Source organism: Pleurodeles waltl, chromosome 3_1, assembly GCF_031143425.1.
Source record: "Pleurodeles waltl isolate 20211129_DDA chromosome 3_1, aPleWal1.hap1.20221129, whole genome shotgun sequence".
Taxonomy (NCBI): Eukaryota; Metazoa; Chordata; class Amphibia; order Caudata; family Salamandridae; genus Pleurodeles; species Pleurodeles waltl.
The window spans coordinates 242,919,625-242,947,050 of NC_090440.1; the positions used below are offsets into that span (position 1 = coordinate 242,919,625).

The following is a 27,426-nucleotide window of genomic DNA, read 5'->3' on the forward strand; positions in this document are numbered from 1 at the left end:
GGGAAGTTGTTCCACCAGCTGGCCCACAATATGATCTTTCCAGATTACATAGACAGTGGTATGGTCAAAATAAAACTGAAGGACATATTTTTTGAGTCTGATCTTCCAGGCAAAGCTGAAAGTGATCTATAAATCAGCTATTTTGAACACCCCCGGTCCCTGGCTGTCCTGGGAGTTGGCCATAGAAAAAGGAGCACTCTGATGCCATGACTCCATGGTTGGCCAACGTGAAAGACCTTCTGCTGAAGGCAAATACCTCTAAATTGCCCAAACCCTACAGACTGTTAAAATCCTGGAGGGTGCCTGAACCATGTAAATACTCTCCTGAACCCTCAAACTCTCCTATGAAAGGAGGACAGTGCATTCCAGCCCTCGGCACTCTGGCTCAGGAAACCCTGCATGCAGCTACCTCTGAGAGGTCCCTGTGGTGATGGATACAGTGGCTAAAGCAAATCCAAAGACCCACTTGGAGTCCACTCTCACACCCTGTACCATGAGTGTCCAGCAGCAATAGGCATGCAATTATGCACAGGAGATCCTAATACCCCAAAATGTGTTGTATTTGGGAGTTTCAAGGTGACCAATACTTCTAGGGTGGAAGGGTTTGGTGAGGGTGTTATTGGTGGGTAGGGACTGAACTGTGCCAAGTTGTCATTTATTGTAATTTATTTCATAGTTACCTTCAAATGCACCCATGACCATAAACTACATGTCCCATGTATGACTTTCAGGTAATGTCTTGGAACCTTGACTGCATCTTGGATTGCATTAAACAGCAGTCCTTTGGTCAAACAGCTCTTGCCTGGCATGGTCTTCCTGCAAGAAACCCACATATTAGGCTCCAACGACTCCTTTTCTGTGAAGATTTGGTTATGATGGTCTTTCCCATGGTTTTAGTAGGGGATACAGCGGGGTGGCCATACTGCTCCCCAAGCACTTCCAATGGATGGTCACACATCAGTGACCCACAAGGGAGCTATATTGGGGTGGCTGGGACACTAGAATGAAAAAGCACACAATATCCTTGGCATCTATGTACCACCCAGCAACAAGAGCAGACCCTTGAACTTACAGAAGTGACTACGGAGCTGCCACCTGAGAACTATCCTTGGCAGTGACTTCAATGACACTCTGAAACCAGATGAAGATGTGCCAGACGTAGCCACCCCCAACCACCCCCAAAGACACTGCCTAGATAAGTCCAAGGTGGTTGTCTCATGGTTCGACTACCTGGAACTGTGCGATGCTTGGCAGGTGTGGCACTCGAGGGAGGAGCTACACATACATCTGCCTCAGTCAAACCCTTTTGCATATAGACCTGCTTCTCCCTGCCACTGACCAGATGCACCCTATGGCTGCAAACAATTTCCTTGTGGAATTTCCAACAGCTCATCAGTCGCTCCATGTGGGGGACGCCTGTGCACCATAACCTACCACTCTGGTGTCTTGACTGGTTTACAGACCGACAAGCCATGGAACTTTGAGAAGTGATGGGTCCATCACCAAAACCAGCAACTTATAGACCGCAAGTAAAGCCACAATCGCTTGCTTTGCCAAAACCTTCTCAAATGCGTGAAGCGGGACTAATGTAGCCAAATGATGGAACTTGAAACCTGCATCTTATAGTTGGAGACCAGGGGTGTTTCCAACGCGTCATTGCATCGGCTGACAGCTCAAGCTACTGAACTTTGCTGTGACAACTTGTGTTTAACAAGGTTTGCCTATGCTGGAGGGAATCCACCCACTGCATATATGATCAAATCGATAAGTGGTAAACTCCTACTCTGGTTGGCAACCAGAGAAGATGGTTCCAAATTGATCAACTTTACGATAGAACCATCAGGGCACCAACTGCACACAGACGGCAGTAGTCCTTGCTGACTATTATAAACTGTTATATGCCAGCCAACCAAGGCATTGCCAGAAACCAGCCAGTCGCCCTCAGATACCCCTTCTACACCTCGCATGATCTCCACAAAAACATCTCCCACCCCACCTCCCTTTACAGCAGATGAAATGTCTGCAATACATGGATTGGAAACCTGCAAGACTCCCGACCTGATTGAATTTACAGCAGTATTCAAGAGAAATCCTGTTATCTTATTGCTGCACACTTGCTAAAGTTAAACACAAGCTGCACAAAAAGGCTCCTCCTCATCTCACCTAGACTTGGCTACTATAGTGGTATTTCCCAAAGTGGAAAAACTAACAGATTATGCCTTATGCCACCCCATTTCCTTGATAAACACGGACATAAAAATATTTGCCAAGGCATTGGTGAATAGGCTCTAGCGAGTTCTCGATACCCTATTTCAGCCTGACCAATGTGCCTCTAGCTCAACTGCAGTAGCCATCACTGCATCAGACGCATCCATACTGCACTAAGCCGTGTTCATGATAGCTGACTCCAAAGCACTCCTGCTTGTGGAGTTTGAGAAAGTGTTTGACTTAGCCAACTGGGCTTACTTCAAACTAGTTCTGAGCCATGAGATTTGTGCCTACCTTGTGAAGGTACATCAAACTTCTCTACAAAGAGCCTTTGGTGCAAGTTCTTATAAATCAGGAACTCTCACATCTGCCTGATCAGGCATGGGAAAAGGCAGGGATGCCCACTGTCGCCATTCTTTGCTCTGATCATCAACCCCCTAGCCAAAATCATTCACTTCAACTCCTAGGTGTGGGATGGGATTGGTGCGGGGCACCAGAAGATAAGATTTCCCTGTATGCAGACAACATTCCCATCTTTCTGTCGATCCTGAAACATCTGGTCATTGTCTCCTGGAAATACTGAGGGTACATGAAGAGGCCTCTGCGCAAACTGGAATACTTGTCAGTTTGTGGCTTTATCCCCCTTTTAGAGAGGCCAGAAGTGATTTGCCCCAATCAACTGTATCAGCTTCAAATACCTGGGTGTCCACGTGGCCTCAACCTCACCCCTTTTCTAACCACAACTAACAATAGCTTACATGGTTGGAACAAACTCCCTTTGAATATAATGGGACATGTGGCGCTCATAAAAATGATGGTACTCCCACATTTTCTACACATCTGTCCAATCCCCATTCCTGGTTGATGGGAGGGGCGGGGGGAGGAGAGTCAAAGTGTTGCTCTACCAACCGCAATGGAGTGGTTGCCCCACATACAGCCTTCAGCAAGTGCCATCCATTGTCTATGATGGCGGGCTTGGTAAGCCGGATAATCAGTTGTACTTTTGGGTATCCCAACTCCTTGCTAAAAGACTGGATGAATGGAGGGTGGAGAGACCTGGCATACTAGTGATAACTAGCCCACATGTGACTTGACAATTTTGAGTTTTGCTTGGCTGACCCATACCATCTTTAACTATAAAGGTTACTAAGAATTCTTCTCACCTGACGAGGGACTGATTTATGGGCTGGGGGAGGAAGCTAGATGTGTTGCACAACTGATGGGGGTGGGGGGAGATAGCTAATGGGACATAATCGGGAGTCACTACACTGAGAGAAGTCTGTGGTACATCGCACCTAAACAAGATCTATAGCTTCACCTCATTATCAGACACCCAATTTCATTAATATTTACAGCTCTGACATGCTGTTACGAGGTACAGATCGGAACTTGATGATCTACCTGAATTCAGGCCACTTGAGGCAAATATATTAAGGGGCTGCCTGGGCCATGGTGGAATCTGAGATTTACTGCTCCCTGATTCGTAACACCCCTGAAATGCTCGAATCTGGCACAGTTGGGAGCAGTGAGTAGGTACCCTAGAGACACTGACCGGCAAGACATGTATGGCACCCACAAAATTGAATCGAAGTCGGTTTATACCAATGCACTATTAACTTATCTCGCATCACGATGTCTGACATGCAGGCCTACTCCCGGAGCCTAGATACACCAGCTATTCACTCTTGGAGGCAGATGTCTTACATATGGTATGTTAGTGTGGCACGCTATTGGAAGCTAATCACAAACTCTCCCCGAGGTTTGAGACCTTTTGAGCTGTATCAAAAACTAGGTATACCTGGTCTGGAGGATATTTGGGGTGCACACAGATCAGTCGTGGGTCTGACAACAATGGTCCCAAAAGACATTACACACAAATTAAATTCCCAGCGCCCACCAATGCTATCCGAATGAAGGTCAGGAATGGACTGGTGTGCTAAACGGGAAGAACTTGTACACCTAGCCAGAGGCTGTCCCCAAAATACTGCAAGATATTGGGCTGATGGTGGGAATAGTACAGCCTCTGAAGGCCCACCATGAGACACTTATGGAATGGGGTATGGTTGGGGGTGTGATATGATCTTATTGGGATTTCACTGATACATTTGTGCAGTGGAAAACCAATTTTTAAGAAACTTGAAGTGGCACAGTTTTTCTTGGCGGTATGTACAGAAGCATCTGTAGCGTTTGCCACTGGGGAGTATTCTAGGAAGTGCTATTGTCTGAAGAACGATAGTGGATTGAAAGTGTGGCTTTCAGAAGCCCTCAGATGGCACGCCCTTCTGAGCCGAAGTGATAAATTGCATAAAGTGCTGTTTCTGAAGGTGAACCTAGTTTGAGTGACCATGGCAATGCCCGACACAATCAACTACTGTTGCCACAACTTTCCAGGGCTTTCTTTGGCTTGTTCTTGTACGAAGGTATGGTATGCATTCCTAGTAAGTAATTCTGATGACCTGGTACTTTACACCAATTGACATGCTTTTAAACACCCTCTAGCTAGGAAGAGCTGTGTATGCTTTAGGTATCCCTCCAAAGGCAAAGATGGCTGACACGCTCCAGGCTTTAACCCGCATTACCCCGCCTTAATGGAAGCTTTAGTCTGCCCAAGCGTACACTTTCCTTGGCAGTGATTTTTGACAGTTGTTTCTGTACAATCTGTTCATAACCCTGCAATGCAAACGAACTATACCCTCATCATAAAAAACAAATCCCATAAGTAAATGCCCTGCCGCACCAAGCATGAACATTTCGACTAAGCTTGTAGTGTATAAATGATTATATCGTAAAGTATGCACTAGCCCAACTCGCCTAGAACTTTTAGTTCTGCAAGCAATATACTATGTTTGCACAGAACCTATTGCATTGTATTAGCAGTGTTTAAATAGGCTGTTTTGGGCTAGGCAGTGTGCTTTTCTTGCTTTTCCTAACCGCTTGCTCATGTCGAAGTACGCAGAGCTCTTAAGCTTATCTCTGCAATGTGGTCTGGTTTGTTTTGCCGGCTTCATATTTAGTGCCATACAAGTACTTCGTCAAGGACACTTGTGCATCACTGCGTTCCATTCTGCTGCCGACAGACTGGTTTGCTCTGCTACCCTGTGCAGACTATGGCAAATTGTGATGCAGGGATGCTATAAGCTATGAAGTTGGGAGTCATTTCTTCACTAGTAATTGAAGTCTGTGTGGCATAGTACTGACAGCCACCAGACCAGTTTGTCGCAACTGCTCCCATATCTTTGCAGTCCGGGCATCCTTTATAAAGCTTTTTTTACCACCAAAACCTAGAATTAAATGCACGTTTCAGCTGTCTTATTCTTGGAGCAAGATTATACGTGTTCACAAGTCATGAAGCTTCATTGATAAGTGACTCGAGCATATTACCAAACCAAGGTGATTGTTACTATGGATTAATAAAAGCAATTCATGCTTTTTATCTAAGTTTGAAAAGCAATTACTAGTCTGTGTAGTTAACTTTTGTGTGGGGGTGTAAATGGTGTACCTAGTGCTATTTGAGGTTTTGGTCAGTAAACGTGCAATTTTTAGTGTTTGACACTATGCAGTTTTTTGGTTGAAAAGGTTTCACTCCGACAGATGCGTGTATTAAACAGCAACAATGTCATGACATTTGCTGAATGGAGAGCGATCACTGAATGTTCAAGTTGAATAGCGGTCACCCTTACTGGGAGGGTTCTGGTAACTCAAAGGACATTTGAGTATAAAACAAGTCGTGCAGTTGCTTAATATTTCATGGGTTGGAGCTACTATACTCCAGGCTAAAAGACAAAACTGTTCAGAGACGTTATTTCCTAGATGATGGGCCCTATGCATTAACTCTGCATTAATCACTTTCACAATTAGTACAAGCTATACAGTGAATGCAAGAAACTGCAGAGAAGATTCTTAGTGGAAATTAATCTGTAGTCCTTCCATGGTTCAACTGCCCTTCTCTCTGCCTCCCCCCTTCTCTCTGCCCCCTCTCCCTACCTCTCTCCCTCCTCCTTTGGCCCCAAAAGCTTTATTTAAACAAACGCTGGCCAGATCATTGAGCACTTTAGCTCTTGACAACTGCTGCCTCAAGTCACCTTGTAGTAAGATCCCTTATTACCCTATGGTTGTAGCCAAAGTTCTTTGTAAAACCAGCTTGTACCAGTTAATTTCCCTGGTGACTCGAGACTACACCCCTACTAGTGACTTTAATCACAATTAAACGTTGTGCAACTGAATAATTCAAATCTTCTGCAGTTAAATCAAGCAGCGGATCTGCAGACTACTATATCCCATTGCAATTCTTTCCTTTGGCCAAGCTGACAGGCGTGTCCGCTCCCACTGTACGACCTATGAAAACACCAAGATCAGACTACCTTTTCAGTGGTTTTTAAACCAGGTCATGGGGTAAAATCCTTTTCACGTGGTCTGAAGAATGATTTAGGTGGCTAATGAAACTGCTTGTGAATTTGATGATTGAGGTAAAGGGCAAGTACACATCTCGTCTGGCATAGCCTTAAATTACTTTGGCTACCTTCTTGTAGATGTGTTCTATAACGTTCAATTCTCATTTTTTGCTCTCACCATGTTCCTGGGTCTTTTTGTGATTTCAACCTAAAGCTCTTTACACTTGTCTTCAGACAAGCTGCTCACTTTTGGCAGCTTGAGGTGTGACTATCACCCTTTGATCAATGTCTCCTTGCCTCTAATAATTGGATGGCTAACAGGCAGCCACCTTATTTCAGCTGAAAGTAATTTTCTGTTGGAATCAAGCAAATGCCACTTGTGTCCTCTACCCTCCACTCAACACTGTTAATCCTATCGGGGTGCTTGGACTCATTTTGACCAACATGAGGAGCAGTACTAGGGTACCCTAAATCTTGTCTCTGCATCGTTCCCCCAAATTCATGACCTGGTGGGGTAGATTAGAAACGTATCTAAAAGATGCCCCCACTCCCAAGTATGCTCTTACTTTAATGCTTGCTTAACTCTTCCAAAATCTAACAATTTGACAAGTCAATTTCTAACTATATATGAAAAGTAAAGGACAAAAATCCATGTTTAAAAAAAAAAAAAAAACTAAGAATAAATAATCTTAAGAGTCAGTCTACCGAATCTTAACTACCAAATAGCTCTTCTGTGCAGACAAGCTGTATGGTGCCTTCATCCAACAAACCATTCTGACACGCCACTATGGGGCCCCAATTGAAACCTCCTAGCTAAACCAGATTTCCTAGTCTCAAACCTGACAAACTAAAAATTCAACATACATTGCATCATGAGATACCGTATTGGCTTTCAAAACGTAGATTAAAAATAAATAAATCTAAAGAACAGAAGTAATGGCTCCTATTATGCTTCACTTTAAGGGTAACATGAGAATTGGGATCAAAGGTTCCTCTAAAACTAGGGCTGCTGGGGTTAATAGGTTTCTTACATATTAAAGACCTAGGCTTCATACAACGTTCCAAAACACTTGCTTACCTGTAAAGAGCACACATCCTAAACAGACTTCAATGACTTCCTGAACCTGAAAGTTGCTGTAGGCCAACTTGATAAATTTCTCCCTGATCTCACTGATCTTCTCGCCAAACTCTCCAAGCAAACCACTGCAGCTGCTAAAATCTACAGAACTTTAAACATTACTGACCCCTAACAAAGTTAAGCAACTCAGAAGTAATTGGCTCATTACACCCCTGTATCCTCGGCTCCTATGTCAAACAATGGTTCTTTAAACGGGATGCTTCAATGAAGAATAACTCCTGTACGAATACAATGTAAAATTTTAACTCTACATGGAGCATTTTGGACCCCAGAAAAACTATTAAAAATGGGATTTATAGTTTCCCTTAAGTGAAGGAATTGCAGAGCTGTATCGGGCTCCCTTGATCACCTGCTTCTCCATTGCATAAGATTTGTGACCCTTTGGGTCAAACTGGAAATACCATTAATTAGGCCTTTCATACAATTTCACTAAATCCTATTTTAGGTTCATGTAATCTGTGCGCCCCCATTCAATATGAACCATCACATCCTGTTCCTCCTAAACCTTCTCTTAATTATTGCTGTCAAATATATTATGTGAATGTATCTTATAAAACGAACTTCTATTACCCCACTTGGTGGTCATGAGTGCTTTTAATAGGAATACAGACAAAGTGCTAAAGTCTCATAACCAAGGCTCTCAAATTATGGAACTAACTTGACTTGTACATCCAGAAATGCTAAACTCGTGACAATCTGCCACTCTTCCTACCACACTCCTGAACGCTCACCCACTAATCCCGGTCTGCACCCCATGTTTGTCAACAACCTTGACTCCTGTCACAGAACCCACCACACTCTGGTAGTGAATGCTGACGTTCCATTTTTTGACTAACGCCGTTTCCCACCTTCTCACATCTCTCGCCAAAACTCATCTTTCTATCCTCCCTACTTTATTTAAACTCTTACCTGCAATGCGTTCATTACTTCTCCTTCTGTTGTATAACCTATATAAAATAAAAAAAACTTTTAAAACATAATGCCTAAGCAGACACTGTTATGCATACGATTTTATCTTGTTTCATTAAAACAATACATTTAATTGAAAACAAAGTTAGACAAGTGCAGCTGCGGTTATTGTGATTCAATCCGGATTGGAAAAGAAAGGGTACTGAAGAAGGGCATGCAACTGCTTTACTGTTTTTCAGTACACTTAACTGGATCTATAAAGAGGATATGAGGTGAGGACTACCTTTCCAGGCTGATTGTCCATTAGACGAATTTTCACAGTACCAATCTGTGCCAGGATCATATTAGGCATTTGTTACTTTTACTCCAGGCTAAAGACCGGCAGAAGCAGTCCAGTGTCCTGGGTGATGGGTAACTCCGTTCGGGTGCTTGACTTTGTTGTTGTCTGCATGAGGTTTTTTTTCACTCCTAATGTATTGCTTTTACCATTTCCAGGTACGAACATTATTTGTGAGTGGACTTCCAGTTGACATCAAGCCAAGAGAGTTGTACCTACTCTTCAGACCATTCAAGGTAGCTGTAACACCCTTTTGCTCGGATGAACTCTATTCAACTGCAAGTGTACATAACTAACATGTTTTATGCTGCCTATGCTAAAATCCAGATTTACAGATATTGTGCATGTGGGCTACACTGACAATGTCCTTTGGTTTTCTTATTTTTTTTATTTTTTACGTGCAACGGTGATTGTACTAATCAGGCCTCTAATTCAATCACTAAAAGTATAGTCTGTTTTGAGTGTTATAAGGAAAAGCTGCACTTATGAGTAGTGGAAAACCAACTATCATGATTTGTATTCAGTCTTCTTGGTGTAGAGTAATGTAATACCTATTTGGATACAGTTTCAAGAATTCTCAATATTGATATTTTGTTGACAGAATTGCTTTAGGGGTATTCAGGAGACTCGTAGCCTGTATGTTTTTTGTGGATATCTACAATGGGCTATTAGAGTAACTTCAGCAAAGTGGGTGAGCTGGGTGTGGAAAATACCTATACCCATACTGTAATTAGTACTCAATGTAAACGAATTAAACCTCAAGCTTTTAAGTATTGCCTCCAATTGTTTTGATCTATTTTGTAGTCATTTAGGTTGCATTTCAGGGGCATGCTTTATTGGCCTGCTAGTCCTAAAGTAAGCGTTCAGATTTCCATTGAATGGACAGCTGCCACGCACATTGCATGTAGTCACTGCAAATAACTGGATATTTTACTACCAGCCATGGTGAAGAGAAATTGGAAAATCAGTAACGCTTGCTCTACGTTAAGGGAGTTTTCATTGTGGTCATAAGATAAATGTCTTTGCCTTTGTAGGATCCCTGAGCACATTTTATAAAACGTATTCAAAGTGTATATGCTTTAATTTTCATTACAAATGAGGTGTTTTAAAACGGCCTATGAAAGTCTATATTGCCCAATTGTGTATGTACTTAAAAGTAATTTTAAGTCTCTAGAATAACCTAATGACTAGAAAACATTCAGCACATTTTTTAAGGGGAAGGGGAGAGAAAATGCGGACCACGCAGCATAGTAGACTCCAGCCTTGGAGGCTGGGAGAACTGCACTGACTTTAAGGAACCGCATTCCACCAGTAGCCCATCATGCCTGGTTGGTGGTAGCTGAGTCAGTTTTATACAAAGTTCGAGGTTTGTGGTAGACCTGAGGATAATTCCTTTTGTTTTTATGGGGAGAAATAAGGGTCATGTGGTTTTAGGGGTCTTGCTATAATCTTGATCTCAATGTCTCAAAGCTCCCACTTAGCATATACAAAAGCAAACATTAAGGGGAAGGGGTCTATTCCAGACAGTTTATACACCACACTTAAGTGGTTGCAGCTTTTTTCCCCTCAGTTACTTATTATAGATTCCCCTGAAAAACTAGGATTATTGATGAGACCTATTGTATTATCTTCCAGGAGATTCGCTTTTAGTCAAAAGCACTGAAATGATAGCAAGCCCATCACTTACTAGCGTAGTGCATATGGTCAAAGGTGACAATCTACTATATATCAAAGATTTTGCAGAGCGACTTGGCTCAACATGGGTCACTGATCTGGGATCTGTCAAGACTGTTTTGTAAACATATGTACTGCTACAATGTCTCTTCCGCTATGGGGAAGGAGCATCGCCCCACTGGCTAAGAACCAGCAGCTGAAAAATAAAACTACATCTATTTTTCAGCTGCTGGCTTGGCCATCATGTGCAGGGAGGGGTGGGGCTGGGCTATGGGAGTGCGGAGGAGTGGAGTGCACTTAAGTCTGCATGTCAGTTTGGATGGCCTTCTTAGACCAGCCAAACTGACGTGCACTTAGACAGTGCATTGGAGTCTGTGCTCCTAAGCGGCAGACCAAGCCACTCACATCAATCCTGGCCCTGCACTCATGCCAGCTATAGCATGAGCAGCACCGGGATTTGGTGGGGGAGCTGGTGCTGGTAGAACTGCTGTGACCTCTTCTGGAGTGAGGTGCCAGCAGGACAGGTAGGTTTTCTTTCTCTCTCTTTCTCTCTCTCTCGTCTTTCTCTCTCTCTCTCTCGTCTTTCTCTCTCTCTCTCTCGTCTTTCTCTCTCTCGTCTCTCTCGTCTCTCTCTCTCTCTCTCGTCTCTCTCTCTCGTCTCTCTCTCTCGTCTCTCTCTCTCTCGTCTCTCTCTCTCGTCTCTCTCTCTCGCTCTCTGTCTCTGTCTCTGTCTCTGTCTCTGTCTCTCGTCTCTCTCTCTCGTGTCTCTCGTCTCTCTCTCTCGTGTCTCTCGTCTCTCTCTCTCGTGTCTCTCTCTCTCTCTCGTGTCTCTCTCTCGTGTCTGTCTCTCTCTCTCTCGTGTCTGTCTCTCTCTCTCGTGTCTGTCTCTCTCTCTCGTGTCTGTCTCTCTCTCTCGTGTCTGTCTCTCTCTCTCTCGTGTCTGTCTCTCTCTCTCTCGTGTCTGTCTCTCTCTCTCTCGTGTCTGTCTCTCTCTCTCGTGTCTGTCTCTCTCTCTCGTGTCTGTCTCTCTCTCTCTCGTGTCTGTCTCTCTCTCTCTCGTGTCTCTCTCTCTCTCTCGTGTCTGTCTCTCTCTCTCTCGTGTCTGTCTCTCTCTCTCTCGTGTCTGTCTCTCTCTCTCTCGTGTCTGTCTCTCTCTCTCTCGTGTCTGTCTCTCTCTCTCTCGTGTCTGTCTCTCTCTCTCTCGTGTCTGTCTCTCTCTCTCTCGTGTCTGTCTCTCTCTCTCTCGTGTCTGTCTCTCTCTCTCTCGTGTGTCTGTCTCTCTCTCTCTCTCGTGTGTCTGTCTCTCTCTCTCTCTCGTGTGTCTGTCTCTCTCTCTCTCTCGTGTGTCTGTCTCTCTCTCTCTCTCGTGTGTCTGTCTCTCTCTCTCTCTCGTGTGTCTGTCTCTCTCTCTCTCTCGTGTGTCTGTCTCTCTCTCTCTCTCGTGTGTCTGTCTCTCTCTCTCTCGTGTGTCTGTCTCTCTCTCTCTCGTGTGTCTGTCTCTCTCTCTCTCGTGTGTCTGTCTCTCTCTCTCTCGTGTGTCTGTCTCTCTCTCTCTCTCTCGTGTGTCTGTCTCTCTCTCTCTCTCGTGTGTCTGTCTCTCTCTCTCTCTCGTGTGTCTGTCTCTCTCTCTCTCTCGTGTGTCTGTCTCTCTCTCTCTCGTGTCTGTCTCTCTCTCTCTCGTGTCTGTCTCTCTCTCTCTCGTGTCTGTCTCTCTCTCTCTCGTGTCTGTCTCTCTCTCTCTCGTGTCTGTCTCTCTCTCTCTCTCTCGTGTCTGTCTCTCTCTCTCTCTCTCGTGTCTGTCTCTCTCTCTCTCTCTCGTGTCTGTCTCTCTCTCTCTCTCTCGTGTCTGTCTCTCTCTCTCTCTCTCGTGTCTGTCTCTCTCTCTCTCTCTCGTGTCTGTCTCTCTCTCTCTCTCTCGTGTCTGTCTCTCTCTCTCTCGCGTCTGTCTCTCTCTCTCTCGCGTCTGTCTCTCTCTCTCTCTCGCGTCTGTCTCTCTCTCTCTCTCGCGTCTGTCTCTCTCTCTCTCTCGCGTCTGTCTCTCTCTCTCTCTCGCGTCTGTCTCTCTCTCTCTCTCGCGTCTGTCTCTCTCTCTCTCTCGCGTCTGTCTCTCTCTCTCTCGCGTCTGTCTCTCTCTCTCTCGCGTCTGTCTCTCTCTCTCTCGCGTCTGTCTCTCTCTCTCTCGCGTCTGTCTCTCTCTCTCTCGCGTCTGTCTCTCTCTCTCTCGCGTCTGTCTCTCTCTCTCTCTCGCGTCTGTCTCTCTCTCTCTCTCGCGTCTGTCTCTCTCTCTCTCTCGCGTCTGTCTCTCTCTCTCTCTCGCGTCTGTCTCTCTCTCTCTCTCGCGTCTGTCTCTCTCTCTCTCTCGCGTCTGTCTCTCTCTCTCTCTCGCGTCTGTCTCTCTCTCTCTCTCGCGTCTGTCTCTCTCTCTCTCGCGTCTGTCTCTCGTCTCTCTCTCTCGCGTCTGTCTCTCGTCTCTCTCGCGTCTGTCTCTCGTCTCTCGTCTCTCTCGCGTCTGTCTCGTGTCTCTCGTCTCTCTCTCGTGTCTCGTGTCTCTCTCGTCTCTCTCTCGTGTCTCGTGTCTCTCTCGTCTCTCTCTCGTGTCTCTCTCTCTCTCTTCTCTCTCTCGTGTCTGTCTCTCTCTCTTCTCTCTCTCGTGTCTGTCTCTCTCTCTCTCTCCTGTCTCTCTCTCTCTCTCTCTCGTGTCTCTCTCTCTCTCTCTCTCGTGTCTGTCTCTCTCTCTCTCTCTCTCGTGTCTGTCTCTCTCTCTCTCTCGTGTCTGTCTCTCTCTCTCTCTCGTGTCTGTCTCTCTCTCTCTCTCTCGCGTCTGTCTCTCTCTCTCTCTCGCGTCTGTCTCTCTCTCTCTCTCGCGTCTGTCTCTCGGTGGTTCTTCTCTCGCGTCCTGTCTCTCTCTCTCTAGCGTCTGTCTCTCTCTCTCTCTCGCTGTCTCTCTCTCCTCTCGCGTCTGTCTCTCTCTCTCTCGCGTCTGTCTCCTCTCTCTCTCGCGTCTGTCTCTCTCTCTCTCGCGTCTGTCTCTCTCTCTCTCGCGTCTGTCTCTCGCTCTCGCGTGCTCTCTCGCGTCTGTCTCTCTCTTCTCTCGCGGTCTGTCTCTCTCTCTCTCTCGCGTCTGTCTCTCTCTCTCTCCGCGTCTGTCTCTCTCTCTCGTCTCTTCTCTCTCTGTCTCTCTCTCTCTTCTCGCGTCTGTCTCTCTCTCTCTCTCTCGCGTCTGTCTCTCTGTCTCTCTTCGCGTCTGTCTCTCTGCTCTCTCTCGCGTCCTGGTCTCGTCTCTCGTCTCGCTTCTGTCTCTCTCGCGTCTCCTCTCCTTCGTGTCTCTCTCGTCTCTCTCTCGTCGTCTCTCTCTCTCTCTCTCCGCTGTCTCTCTCGTCTCTCTCTCGTGTCTCTCTCTCTCTCGTGTCCTCCTCTCGTCTCTCTCTCGTGTCTCTCCTCTCTCTCGGTCTCTCTCGTCTCTCTCTCGTGTCTCTCTCTCTCTCGTGTCTCTCCCTCCTCTCGTGTCTCTCTCTCTCGTGTCTCCTCTCTCTCGTGTCTCTCTCTCGCTCGTGTGCTCTCTCTCTCTCCTCTCTCTCTCCTCTCGTTCGTCTGTCTCTCTCTCTCTCTCTCTCGTCTGTCTCGTCTGCTCTCTCTCTCTCTCTCGCTCTCGTGTCTGTCTCTCTCTCTCGTGTCTGTCTCTCTCTCTCGTGTCTGTCTCTCTCGTCTCTCTCTCTCGTCTCTCTCTCTCTCTCTCTCTCCGTGTCTCTCTCTCCTCTCTCTCTCTCTCCTCCTCTCGTGTCTCTCTCTCTCTCCTCTCTCTCTCTCTCTCTCGTGTCTCTCTCTCTCTCTCGTGTCTCTCTCTTCGTGTCTCTCTCTCTTCTCCTCTCTCTCTCTCTCTCTCGTGTCTCTCTCTCTCCTCTCTCTCTCTCTCTCTCGTGGTCTCTCTCTCTCCTCTCTCTCTCTCTCTCTCCGTGTCTCTCTCTCTCCTGTCTCTCTCTCTCCTCTCTCTCTCTCTCTCGTTGTCTCTCTCTCTCCTCTCTCTCTCTCTCGTGTCCTGTCTCTCCCTCTCTCGTCGCTCTCTCTCTCTCCTCGTGTCTCTCTCTCTCGTTGCTCTTCTCTCTCTCTCCTCGTGTCTCTCCTCTCTCTCTCTCGTGTCTCTCTCTCCTCTCTCTCGTGTCTCTCTCTCTCTCTCTCGTGTCTCTCTCTCCTCGTGTCTCTCTCTCTCGTGTCTCTCTCTCTCGTGTCTGTCCTCTCTCTCTCTCTCTCGTGTCTGTCTCTTCTCTCTCTCTCTCGTGTCTCTCTCTCTTCTCTCTCTCGTGGTCTCTCTCCTCTCCTCCTCTCTCTCTTCGTGTCTGTCTCCTCTCCTCTCCCCTCTCGTGTCTCTCTCTCTCTCTCTCGTGTCTCTCTCTCTCGTGTCTCTCTCTCGTGTCTCTCTTCTCTCTCTCTCTCGTGTCTCTCTTCTCTCTTCCTTCGTGTCTCTCTCTCTTCTCTCTCTCGTGTCTCTCTCTCTCCTCTCTCTCTCATCGTGTCTGTCTCTCCTCTCGTCGTCTCTCTCTCTCTCTCTCGTGTCTCTCTCTCTCGTGTCCTCTCTCTCTCTCTCTCGTGTCTCTCTCTCTCTCTCTCTCTCGTGTCTCTCTCTCTCTCTCGTGTCTCTCTCTCTCGTGTCTCTCTCTCTCGTGTCTCTCTCTCTCGTTGTCTCTCCTCTCTCGTGTCTGTCTCTCTCTCTCTCTCTCGTGTCTGTCTCTCTCTCTCTCGTGTCTGTCTCTCTTCTCTCTCTCTCTGTCGTCTCTCTCTCGTGTCTCTCTCTCTCCTCTCTCTCTCTCTCTCTCGTGTCTCTCTCTCTCCTCTCTCTCTCTCTCTCTCTCGTGTCTCTCTCTCTCCTGTCTCTCTCTCTCCTCTCTCTCTCTCTCTCTCTCGTGTCTCTCTCTCTCTCTCTCTCTCTCGTGTCTGTCTCTCGCTCTCTCGTGTTCTCTCTCTCTCTCTCGTGTCTCTCTCTCTCGTGTCTCTTCTCTCTCTCTCTCGTGTCTCTCTCTCTCTCTCTCTCGTGTCTCTCTTCCTCTCTCTTCGTGTCCTCTCTCTCGTGTCTCTCTCTCTCGTGTCTCTCTCTCTCGTGTCTGTCTCTCTCTCTCTCTCTCGTGTCTGTCTCTCTCTCTCTCGTGTCTGTCTCTCTTCTCTCTCTCTCGTGTCTGTCTCTCTTCTCTCTCTCTCTCTCGTGTCTCTCTCTCTCTCTCTCGTGTCTCTCTCTCTTCTCTCTCTCTCGTGGTCTCTCTCTCTTCTCTCTCTCGTGGTCTCTCTCTCTGTCTCTCTCTCTCTCGTGTCTCTCTCTCTGTCTCTCTCTCTCTCGTGTCTCGTCTCCTCTCTCTCGTGTCTGTCTCTCTCTCTCTCTCTCGTGTCTGTCTCTCTCTCGTGTCTGTCTCTCTCGTGTCTGTCTCTCTCTCTCTCGTGTCTGTCTCTCTCTCTCGTGTCTGTCTCTCTCTCTCGTGTCTGTCTCTCTCCTCTCGTGTCTCTCTCTCTCTCTCGTGTCTCTCTCTCTCTCGTGTCTCTCTCTCTCGTCTCTCTCTCTCTCGCTCTCTCGTGTCTGTCTCTCTCTCTCTCGTGTCTGTCTCTCTCTCTCTCGTGTCTGTCTCTCTCTCTCTCGTGTCTCTCTCTCTCTCTCGTGTCTCTCTCTCTCTCTTCGTGTCTCTCTCTCTCTCGTGTCTCTCTCTCTCGTGCTCTCTCTCTCTCTCTCGTGTCTCTCTCTCTCTCTCTGTCGTCTCTCTCTCTCTCCTCGTGTCTCTCTCTCTCTCTCTCGTGTCTCTCTCTCTCTTCTCGTTGTCTCTCTCTCTCTCTCTCGTGTCTCTCTCTCTCTCCTCTCGTGTCTCTCTCTCTCTCTCTCTCGTGTCTCTCTCTCTCTCTCTCGTGTCTCTCTCTCTCTCTCTCGTGTCTCTCTCTCTCTCTCTCGTGTCTCTCTCTCTCTCTCTCGTGTCTCTCTCTCTCTCTCTCGTGTCTCTCTCTCTCTCTCTCGTGTCTCTCTCTCTCTCTCTCGTGTCTCTCTCTCTCTCTCCTCGTGTCTCTCTCTCTCTCTCTCGTGTCTCTCTCTCTCTCTCTCGTGTCTCTCTTCTCTCTCTCGTGTCTCTCTCGTCTCTCTCTCTCGCTCTCTCTTCTCTCGTGTCTCTCTCTCTCTCTCTCTCGTGTCTCTCTCTCTCTCTCTCTCTCTCGTGTCTCCTCTCTCTCTCTCTCTCTCTCGTGTCTCTCTCTCTCTCTCTCTCTCGTGTCTCTCTCTCTCGTGTCTCTCTCTCTCTCTCTCGTGTCTGTCTCTCTCTCTCTCGTGTCTGTCTCTCTCTCTCTCTCTGTCTGTCTCTCTCTCTCCGTGTCTGTCTCTCTCTCTCTCGTGTCTCTCTCTCTCTCTCGTGTCTGTCTCTCTCTCTCTCGTGTCTCTCTCTCTCTCTCGTGTCTGTCTCTCTCTCTCTCGTCTCTCTCTCTCTCTCTCTCTCTCTCTCTCGTGTCTGTCTCTCTCTCTCTCTCTCTCTCTCGTGTCTGTCTCTCTCTCTCTCTCTCTCTCTCGTGTCTGTCTCTCTCTCTCTCTCTCTCTCTCGTGTCTGTCTCTCTCTCTCCTCTCTCTCTCTCGTGTCTGTCTCTCTCTCTCTCTCTCTCCTCCTCTCGTGTCTCTCTCTCTCTCTCTCGTGTCTCTCTCTCTCTCTCTCGTGTCTCTCTCTCTCTCTCTTCGTGTCTCTCTCTCTCGTGTCTCTCTCTCGGTGTCTCTCTCTCGTGTCTCTCTCTCTCGGTGTCTCTCTCTCTCGTGTCTCTCTCTCGGTGTCTCTCGTCTGTCTTTGTCTCTCTCTCTCGCCCCCTCTTCCCCCCACCTTGAGGTTGAAGGTGGCCACCACTGATGTTCTGATCTCCAGGAGGCTCATAAAATGTCTGGAATGGAAATTTCTCGAATGCTGAAGTAGCTGTTCTACCTCAGTGGGCTCCGTGCCCGAGAAGATTTTTGTTTACTGTAAATTAGACTGTAAAAGGTTAAAAATGGACTTGTGAAATGACTAACCCTGCTCGTATTGGATTGTAGTTAACAAACGTATGATATATTTATCCAAATAGAATTTCAAAACCTGTTCAATACCAGCGAATCTAAAAATCCTGCTGGGGAAGGGTTCCTGAAGGAAAGTTGGAAAATAAGCTCTGATTTAAAATGGAACCCTGCTACCTACCTTGGGTAGGAAGCACAGATGAGTTCATCAGTACTTTGTTCATGGAACACAATATAAAGCTCCTTGCAGCAGAGCTGAATCTCACAAATCTTGTGCTGAAATTATGGTTACTTGTAAAGCTGAAAAGAAACCTTATGAGCAGGCTCAAACAGGGAGTGCAGTAACTTGGATAAAACAATATTAAGTTCCCATGGAGGGAGGATAAACCTTTTCAAAAACCTCAATTTGTGAAGGAATATCCGTAAACTTTAATGGCTACTAAATGCTCCTTTTATTGTGGAAAACTACAGTCCAGACTTTAGCAAATCAAAAAGGTGTGGAAGTACTGATTCTTCCTGACTTCTAATGTCTAAGTTCTTCTGTTGGCACCACATGCAGAACCTCTTCCATTTAAAGTAATAGCACTTTCTTGTGGAAGGACGTCTGGTTTTTGTCAAGATCTTCAAGCAATCTTAAAGGTCCAAATGTCCCTACTACAATTTAAAAGCCAGCTGCCAAGTTCAACAATGGAAGGTTGGGTTGCAGGATTTGACCTTTAATAGGACATCAGTTTGCTTGGTGTCTTTTATGTGGTTATCCGATAGTCTGACTGTACCACCAATGCTGTGGTAATTTTGGTGCAACAAGCATCCTGTTTCTTCAGCTTGGTGAACACATTGCAATGCCTGATCACAGGAAGCCCATAGACTAACTTTTTGAACAGTTGATCAAAAGTGTTTCTCAGAGTTCTAATTGATAGAAGTTTGGTTTGGACATTTTCTGTCTGAGTTTGCAAACCAGTTTAGCCCATTTGCAAAATGTTATGCAGAAACTAGTTTAGCACTCATTTATGATGCTTTTGTGTGTTGTGAGAATCTGCTTCTACTCCTGTGGATACCCTACAGGTGCAGTGATGTGCAGGGCTCCTTGATCTGACTTCTTCAGATTAATAATCTAGGCCAGTCTGCATCATGCCTCCCTGCTTGTTCATGTAAAGCACTGCATACAGGAAGGGAGACAACTGCAGCCTCGGAGTCAACATGCCTCCCCAGTTACCGGAGAGCCTACTCTTCTGATCGTCTGGCACTGTTGAAATATCCTTCTTGCTGGTTTGCATTTGGAAATATGAAAAGGTCACAATTGAGCCCAGAAGCGGATACCTAATGGGCTGTCAGTTTGACACTTGAGATTAACATAAGTCTCTGCTCCAAAGAATACTCCCTTAGCTGATGGTGTTTATTGCTGCTTCCAGGTCCTATATATAGCTTGCCTAAGTATTTCTTATGCTTTTGGATCATGGACGATGTGAAAATAAGCCTCTGACTCTTATCCAATCTCATTGAATCAGAGTAAATCTTGTGAAGTGGCAACATTTGACATGCCTGCAGGTTTCTTTTGTTTTTTTCCCATTGTGCTTAGGGGTAGGGTCACTTCAATTTTGATCCTTTCTTTTTAAACCTGAAAGTATCTTGGTGGTTGGGGGGGGAGGAAATCGCAGAATGGTTCTAGAAAATTGGCTTAAGATCCACTACTGGACTTCAAGTTTCAGACTAGTACAACAGACATAAGAATGACGGAGCAAAGGGAGAGACCGTGGCAATAGCTATACACAGCATGTCTGCTTAATTTATAGCAGCACTCCTAGCCTGCTTCCAGACCATCTCCTCTTATATGACCTCATCAAAATCCTGTATCTTCTTGGGTGCAGCTTCTCCTGGAAGGAACAATCCCACAAACACCTGTTGGACCTAGCCCTTTGTGCAGAGTTATCCCCAAACATTTTGCCTCCTTCCTCCTATTGTTTTTTTTCTGGCCTGTTGGCTTTAGGACTCTGGGCACTTTAGCACTGGTTAGCAGTGGTAAAGTGCAAATGCTGTCTAAAATGTATTGGTGATTGGTTTCTCATGATTGGCATATTTGTTTTTCTAGTGTGTCCCTACTACAGTGCAGTGTGCCCATGGCCTGTAAGCGAATGCTACTAGTGGGCTTGCAGCAGAAATTGTGCCACCCACACGAGGAGCCCTGCAAACAGGTCTCAAATCCTGCCACTGCATTGTCAGTGTGCAGTTCTAAATTATTTCGACCTAGCAAGTGCACCCACTTACCACGACCAAACCTTCCCTTTTACAACATGTAAGTCACTCCTACTGTAGGCCCGAGGCAGCCCATGGGCAGAATGCAGTTTATTTAAAAGGTAGCACATACTGGTGTTATACATGTCCGGATAGTGAAATACTGCCAAATTCGGTTTTCACTGTTGCAAGGCCCATCTCTCCCATTAGGTAACATGGGGATTGCCTTGAAATATCTCTTTAAATGTAATTTCCCATTGGGAGCAGATAGAGATATGGAGTTCGGGGGTGTCTCTGAACTCCCAATTAAAAAAACTATTTTTGGTGAAGTTGGTCTTTAAATTTGAACTTTGGTACTGCTTATTTTACAAAGTATGCATTTTATTAATCATTTGGTCTCTTCCTGTCTGAATACATGTCTGGGTCAGGATGACAGTTGGGTTGTTTGTGTATTCACTCTAGACAGTAGTGCAAATAGGCCATCAGGATATGCAGGGCACACCTCTGCTCTATCACCAGGCTGATGCACCTTCCTGAGCTAGAGTGGTGGGAGGAATGGACACCTGCACCTGAATAGGGGCTGTACCTGTCCTCACACAAAGCAGTCTCCAACCCTTTGGAGTGTCTGTGGTCAGGGCAGGGAGAGGCAGTCTTCTGCACTACAAAGACTCCATTGAAATTTGCCTAATTCAAAGATCGAAATGGGTGGAAGTACTGGGACCGCTGACACCAAATAGTTAGAATCTTTCTGGACTGAGGAAATTCTGCCAGAAAGAGGAGCTTGATGTTGTAAGAGGGACTGCCACTCTGCCTGTTGCTTTGTTGTGCTGGCCTCGTGCTTGGTGCTCCAAAAGGACTGGACTTGGTTTTTCTATAGCTTGCTTCCAAAGGTTCTTCAGGGGGGCTTGGACGGAGCTTGCCTCTTAAGTCTCAGGACATTAAAGACTTCACTTGCCACCCTCTGGCTCTCTTGTTGAGAGTCCTGACTTGCCAAGTGGTGCCAAATCCAGTTCCTGGGCCTTGGGAGAGTGCTGGTGCAACAAGGAAGAAACTAGTGCACCAACTTCCAGAACCGGTGCTGCTCTTTGACCACCACCACCAGCTGCTGCCTGCACCAGAGCCATGGTCCCTGCTGAGTGCAACTGACTTAAAATGCAGGCCTGATGCCGCTCAGTACCTCCAGTCCTGCCACAACGTGAGCCCCAAGTGCTGTCGGACATCTGACACCTGACACCTGACTTCACCACAGCACCTGTAGTCCCATGATGTGATCTTGACACTGCAAAGTCAACGCTTTGCAGCTTGATGTGCTGGATTCATCAACTCCACCGAGTTGCAAGGAACAGACTTGTCACCACTGACACTGCATCACCTCCCTCGAACCATAAGAAACTGACTCCTCTCCCTTGCCTAGCAGTAAGAACACACACTGCACCAGTGATGCCTTACCTCCCTGACTCATGCAATGTCTTTTTCCTCATTGTTTTCCAAGGTACTGTACTGTGGTCCATTCAACTGACTGGCCCCACACTCCTTCGCAAGTGATACCCCCCAGTTGGTGCTTTTGTGTTTCTAAGCACTTTAAGATTTAATATTTGAAAATGTGTTACTCTACTTATGTATGTTGGGTTTTTGGTCTTGTTTTACTCCAATAAATATGGCTATTGTTATAAATGGGATCTTTAGTTGGAGGTATACACCCTTGTCCAAGTAGGGACCACAATCCTAGTCTGGTAAGTCTCACACAATCCAAATATCCTGTGCCCACCATTGGGTAGTTTGGCACTGAGCAGCCAGGCTTAACTTGAAAGGCAATGTGTAAAGTATTCATGCAATACCCAGTAAAAACACAACAAAAATATACAACCGGTTTAGAAAAAATTAAGATATCTTAAATTAAGGTCAAAACTATCATGATTTGATAAGCGCAAGTTGCAATATCACTTTTTGCTGTGTTAAGTCTTAAGGCTTTAAAAAATCAACAATTGTCTCTTGTGTGCATAAAGTACCCGGTTTGTGTCAATTACATGCACAGAGACCACAGAGGAGATGTGTGGAAAAAGGAAGCGTGCGTCGGATTTCCTGATACGGCACAGACGATGTGTCATTTCTTCACACACTGCAAGGGCTTTACGTCAATTTCCAACACACAGGCTCGGGACCTTACTGTGATGCGGGGTTCTTCTGACCCCTAGGGACGATGTGTAGAAATCCTGAGCGTGCCGGTCAAAGTAACAGGCACTGTGTTGATCAGGTGGATGATGCGTCAGTTTGTCGCACCGCTGGCGCGGTTGATTCTTCACCCAGGAAGTCGGGCTCTGTCATTCTGGCTCAGCTGTGCAGCAGTTTTCTTGTCACTGGCCAGGCTGGGTCGTTTCCGGCAGGTTGTGCATCTATTTTCGACGCACTAGGAGTTTACTTGAAGAGAGGAACCCTTTTTGGCCCCTGAGACGAACGGAAGGCAAGCTCAATCCAAGCTCTTGGAGACTGCTTCTCAACAAAGTCAGAGGGCAGCAGGGCAACAGCAAGACAGCAGCCCTTCACAGCAAAGCAGTCCAGGTGAGTCTTTTGGGCAGCCAGGCAGCTCCTCTTGACAGGTTGCAGAATCTGGTCCAGAAGTGTCCTGCGTTTGTGGTTGTCCGAGTGAAATGCACAAGGGAGCGGTCAACCAGCCCAACCCAGATGTGGATTGGAGAAGTGCTGTGAGCGACAGATGACTTTTGTGCCAAGAAATGCTCACTTTCAAGAAGTGGCATTTCCAAAACCGTAATATCAAATCCAGCTTCACCAATAAGCAGGAGTTTCTATTACCATTCTGGTCATACTAAACATGACCTGTTTACCCCTTTCTGACCAGAATCTACCACCTCACACAGTATGAGGGTAGCCCCAATGCTATCCTATGAAAGGAGCAGACCTCACAGCAGTGGAAAAAGAATTTGGGAGTTTACCACTACCGGGACATGTAGAAGACTCATGTTCAAGTCTTCCTTTTACCTACGTAGCATCTTGCCCTATGGGTTACCTAGGGTTTACCTTAGGGTGACATGTATGTAGAAAAAGGGGGGGAGGGGTTAAGGCTTGGCTATCCTTTTACATGTCAGGTCGAATTGGCAGTGAAACTGCACACACAGGCCATGCAATGGCAGGCCTGAGATGGTTAAGGGGCTACTTATGTGGGTGGCACAATCAGTGCTGCAGACCCACTAGTAGTATTTAATTTACAGGCCCTGGGCACATGTAGTGCACTTTACTAGGGACTTACAAGTTAAATATGCCAATTGGGTATTAGCCAATGTTACCATGTTTTTAGGGAGAGAGCACATGCACGTTAGCACTGGTTAGCAGTGGTAAAGTGTCCAGAGTCCTAAAGCCAGCAACAATGTCAGAAAAAGAGGAGGAAGCCAAAAGGTTTTGGGGTGACCCTGCAGAGGGGCCACTTCCAACAGCTATTTTCTGAACTTATGTGGGTATGATTTTCACTGTTATTGTGTATACAAATACTTTACATATTGTCTCTGAGATACGCCTGACTGCTAGTGTTAACCCTTGCTCACCCCCTTGGTAGCTTATCTCAGCTGTAAACCCCCTACCCAGACTAGTGAGGGTCCCTACTCGGGGTGCACACCACTGCCTACTGGAGACCCCATTTCTAACACCGCACTCGGTGTTTTCTTCAGTTACTGAAGTACCACAGAACTTTTTTTAAAATATTATTTCTGGTGTTACTGTAGAAGATGGTATTGTAGAATGGTACTTTTGCAGCAACTACTATATCTGTGTGGAAGAGTCCGACTTCAGGAAGACTCTTGTTTTGGAGGCTTATGTCTCAGAGTAAAATAATTCCATCACCAATTAAAGCAGTCTTGGCAAGGTCTCAGATGACTGAGTTACACAAATTGGATATTGAGGTTGGTAGCCTCGCTTGGCAAAACGTAAGTTTTTGATGCCCTTAATAATGGAGACCGTTGCTGGTGGCAATTCTGTAAGTGTTGGAAAATACTAATGAAGTACCCAAGCATGTATGGGTAGACTTTGAACACTTAGAAAATCTAGATTGCCTCGTTGATCTGGAACAGTGTATATCTTGAGTGAGGTTATGTTGGTGCAGATGTCCTGCAATGAGCACTCTTAATGCCTTCTGGGGACTCGATCTGCCTTTTGAAAACCATGGCCTTGTAACTGCTGTGAAACTGATTTAGCTGACTGAAGTGCAGTGACAGTATATTTGGAGGTGCAATTGGTGGTGCATGCCTCATGGGCAGGGAAACTACTGGAGGCACAGGAGGCCGTAAAGGCTGAGAAGGTAGTGGTGAGGGACTATGTTCCGGTGATACTGAACGAGCTGAAGTGTATAGGGTCCCCTCTGTACATTTTCTGGTAGAAAAGTATTTTCTGTCGATATTTAGTAATAGTTGGAAATGTTTTCCCAAGTCTGCAGACCAATTCTGTGTTTCTCCTTGATGTCTACATCTTAAATTTGTCCTCTGTCAGCCTCCCGTCAATCAAGCCAGCTCAACAGTGTACCGGTAGAGACAGACCCTACCTTTCGATTTTTAGTCTTGTCAGCTGGATACATCTTTGTCTTTTTAACCTTTCCGCAATACTCCCCCCCCCCCCCCCCCCCCCCACCCCCCCCTCGTGGTATGAGGGGTTCTTTGTGAACGGCAGAGGACAGGAGAGGTAGGGCTGCTGCATCTTCCTTGCCCCTCCAGTCTTTCAGACAGCTCTAACACAGTAGCCTCTTGAAGGCCGTGCAGCTCGGCCTTATTTTCTCCTCGACCTCTTGTACAATTTGCAGGACATACCATGTGTTTCAAGAAGGGACAAAAACCTGAGGGTCGGTTTGCCATTTCTCCTACATATGGGGCACTTCACTAAAAAAAAAAAATGCCCTATTGTGACAAATTCTACCTTTTCGAAGGAAAATAAAACTGCAGATTTCCAAAATAGAGAAACAAAAGTATTAAGTTTTTGAAAAATAAATCAAACTGCTCCCCCGCCAAAGGATATGCCTCCACAAATATTGATATTTGAAGAAACCATACTAAGTGGATTGACTATGTGAAGGGCAACAATATGTAAAGAAGAACATACAAAGAGAAGACATTAGCATTAAAATCACTATCAGATCTGCATATAGTGATTAGACCAGCAGACCGAGGGTGGGATAGTAATGGACAGCGAGGAATAAGTCTTGAGACAATTTAACACGAAGCATTATTTGAGATTGGGTTAAAATCCAATAGTATACCTAAAACATTGGCTAAATGAGGCTACCCAACAAGCCCTAGAGATGGGGTGGACAGGAGGCAACGGAACTGATTACAAAAAAAGGTAAGTCTTCTATATTTTACAAATAACTCATAAAAATATGAAGACCCTTTGGGTTGTCCCATTATATCGAGGTGTGGATCAATTCTAGAACTAGTTGATAGATATATATATATTTTTTTTCTTAAGCCCTCTGTAGTGGAAACAAAGGCCTACATCCGGGACTCAATGGACTTTATAGGGAAGTACGAAAATTCATATAATCCTGCTGAGGAAATATAGGTGTCATTGGACATTGTATACAACATATTTCGAGATGAGGCGTTGGCAGTGATGAAGGAAATCTTGAATAAGTCACTTCCCATCAGGTTCCTACAGAGTTCCTTATGGAACATGCATTGGTTTGTCTAAAAAAAAAAAAACTTGTATGTTTATGCAGGAGGTGCTGTTGCAGATAAAGGAGTGTATATTTGCCTCAAATAGCAAATAGTTCTTACTTGGAAGACTTTAAAAAAAAAAAAATTATGATTTATATCCACAAAGAACATAATAGAACATGACGAAGATATATTGACAATATTTTTTCTCAGAGGTTTGGAGGCGCTAAAAATTCCACCAGTGGCTTAACAGGTGTAGTGATTTACATTTCACCATGTTGAACAGCTGAGAGGAACTCAATTTTCTATACCTATGGATTGTTACAGAACAATAAACGTTTAGTGAATTTGTTCACTAAACAGTCAGGAATACCCTTCACTTTCCAAGTAATCGCCCATGTGCATTAAAAATAACCTTCCTTATGGACAATTTGAGGATCCGGGGTAATTGCACTCGGAAAGACTTTTGAGAAAAGAGAAGTTTTGAAAAATAGGTTAATACCCCCACAAATTAGTAAGGTGAGCATTTAAAAAGGGCATGGTACACACCTAGGGAATGTTTACTATCCCCTAAAGAGAAATCACATGACACCATTAACACGTTTTGACCTATTTATCAGTAGCCAACAAAATTAAAAGAATTATTAATGTCAACACGGAATTAATTAAAACCATTAAGATTTCCAGGCATTTGTTTACATTCAGAAAAGACCAACTTACTCCAACTTTTGGTGAGGGCTACTCATAAGTCTGGAACCTACCCTTACACATGCTAGGATTGCCCCCGGTATCGGGACATTACAGGTTTATTAAATGCTTTGCCTGTAATTTTACTAAGAGTAAAGAAGTGGAGGTGGGAGGACAGATATGACCGTCTTTTTGAATTGTAATACCAGAAATGTGGTATACTATGTTAATTGTCCTTGCAACAAAATATATATAGGTCAGACTGCCTTGCCAGTGAAGAATAGGATTCTGCAGCACAGGTCCCTCAACATGTAAAACACAAGGGGCTCCTTTCGTACAGCACTATACTGAAACAGAACATACCAATGATAGAATAGACTGTACTACATGTGACATCGAAGGAAGTGCATGAATCACAAGATTCTATACAGCAGCCCAAGGACTGAATAATCATGAAGAAATTTTGGCATTTCTAAATTACATGCCTGACTGTAAACATGGTCGTGTGAATTCACGATTGGCACAGTTAGACAATTTTGCACAGTAAGGGTTAATTGGTGATTTTTAACAATGCCAATCTGGAACATAGGTTTGACGGGGAGTTAATACAATACGTGTGCTCATTGTGGTATGTTAAGCAATAGACTGACTAGATTTGTGACAAGATACGTGTGCATAGTGTTAAGCAGTAATGATTAGATTTGTAATTAATGTGTGCGCAGTATTAGAGAAACGTACATTGTTAGATTTTATGTTCCCATTCACAGTGCCTTATTTACATTACTATCTTCCCTTCGAAGTTTCATTATGAGATATTGGAAAGACTGGTCCAGTCCTAGATGTGTCAAAGATTTATATAACTGGGAATAAGGTAAGCGCAGACTGACCCTTTCCCGAAAGGCGGGATTTGGAGATGGGTAAATATAAACTTCAACTTTATCCCCCAGCCCTATGCCAAAGTAATGCACACAACTTAATATGGCAGAAAATACCTGGTAAAAGCCGAGAAGTCCTCATAGAGGAGATAAGTCGAGTGAGCACACAAGTTTAGATGTATAGGAGCACACGCAAGTGCGTCAGGTGCAAGAAGTTTTGAGAAGCCACCAGCAGAGCAGGGAGCACCATAGAGATCCTTATTTAACAATGAATGTGGCAAGCAACAATTGATGGACTTATCATTGTATGCACATATTACTTTTATTGGTTCA

General features: G+C 45.5%; 1 protein-coding gene across 2 annotated transcripts in view; it reads left to right on the forward strand.

Moving 5' to 3' along the window:
• Nucleotides 1–27,426, forward strand: part of RBPMS2 (RNA binding protein, mRNA processing factor 2) — a 200,920-nt gene that overhangs the window by 57,386 nt on the left and 116,108 nt on the right. For both annotated transcript variants that reach the window (XM_069222325.1, XM_069222324.1), the window contains exon 2: nt 9,142–9,219. In XM_069222325.1, the coding sequence (XP_069078426.1) occupies nt 9,142–9,219 (78 nt within the window). The remainder of the gene's footprint in view (nt 1–9,141; nt 9,220–27,426) is intronic.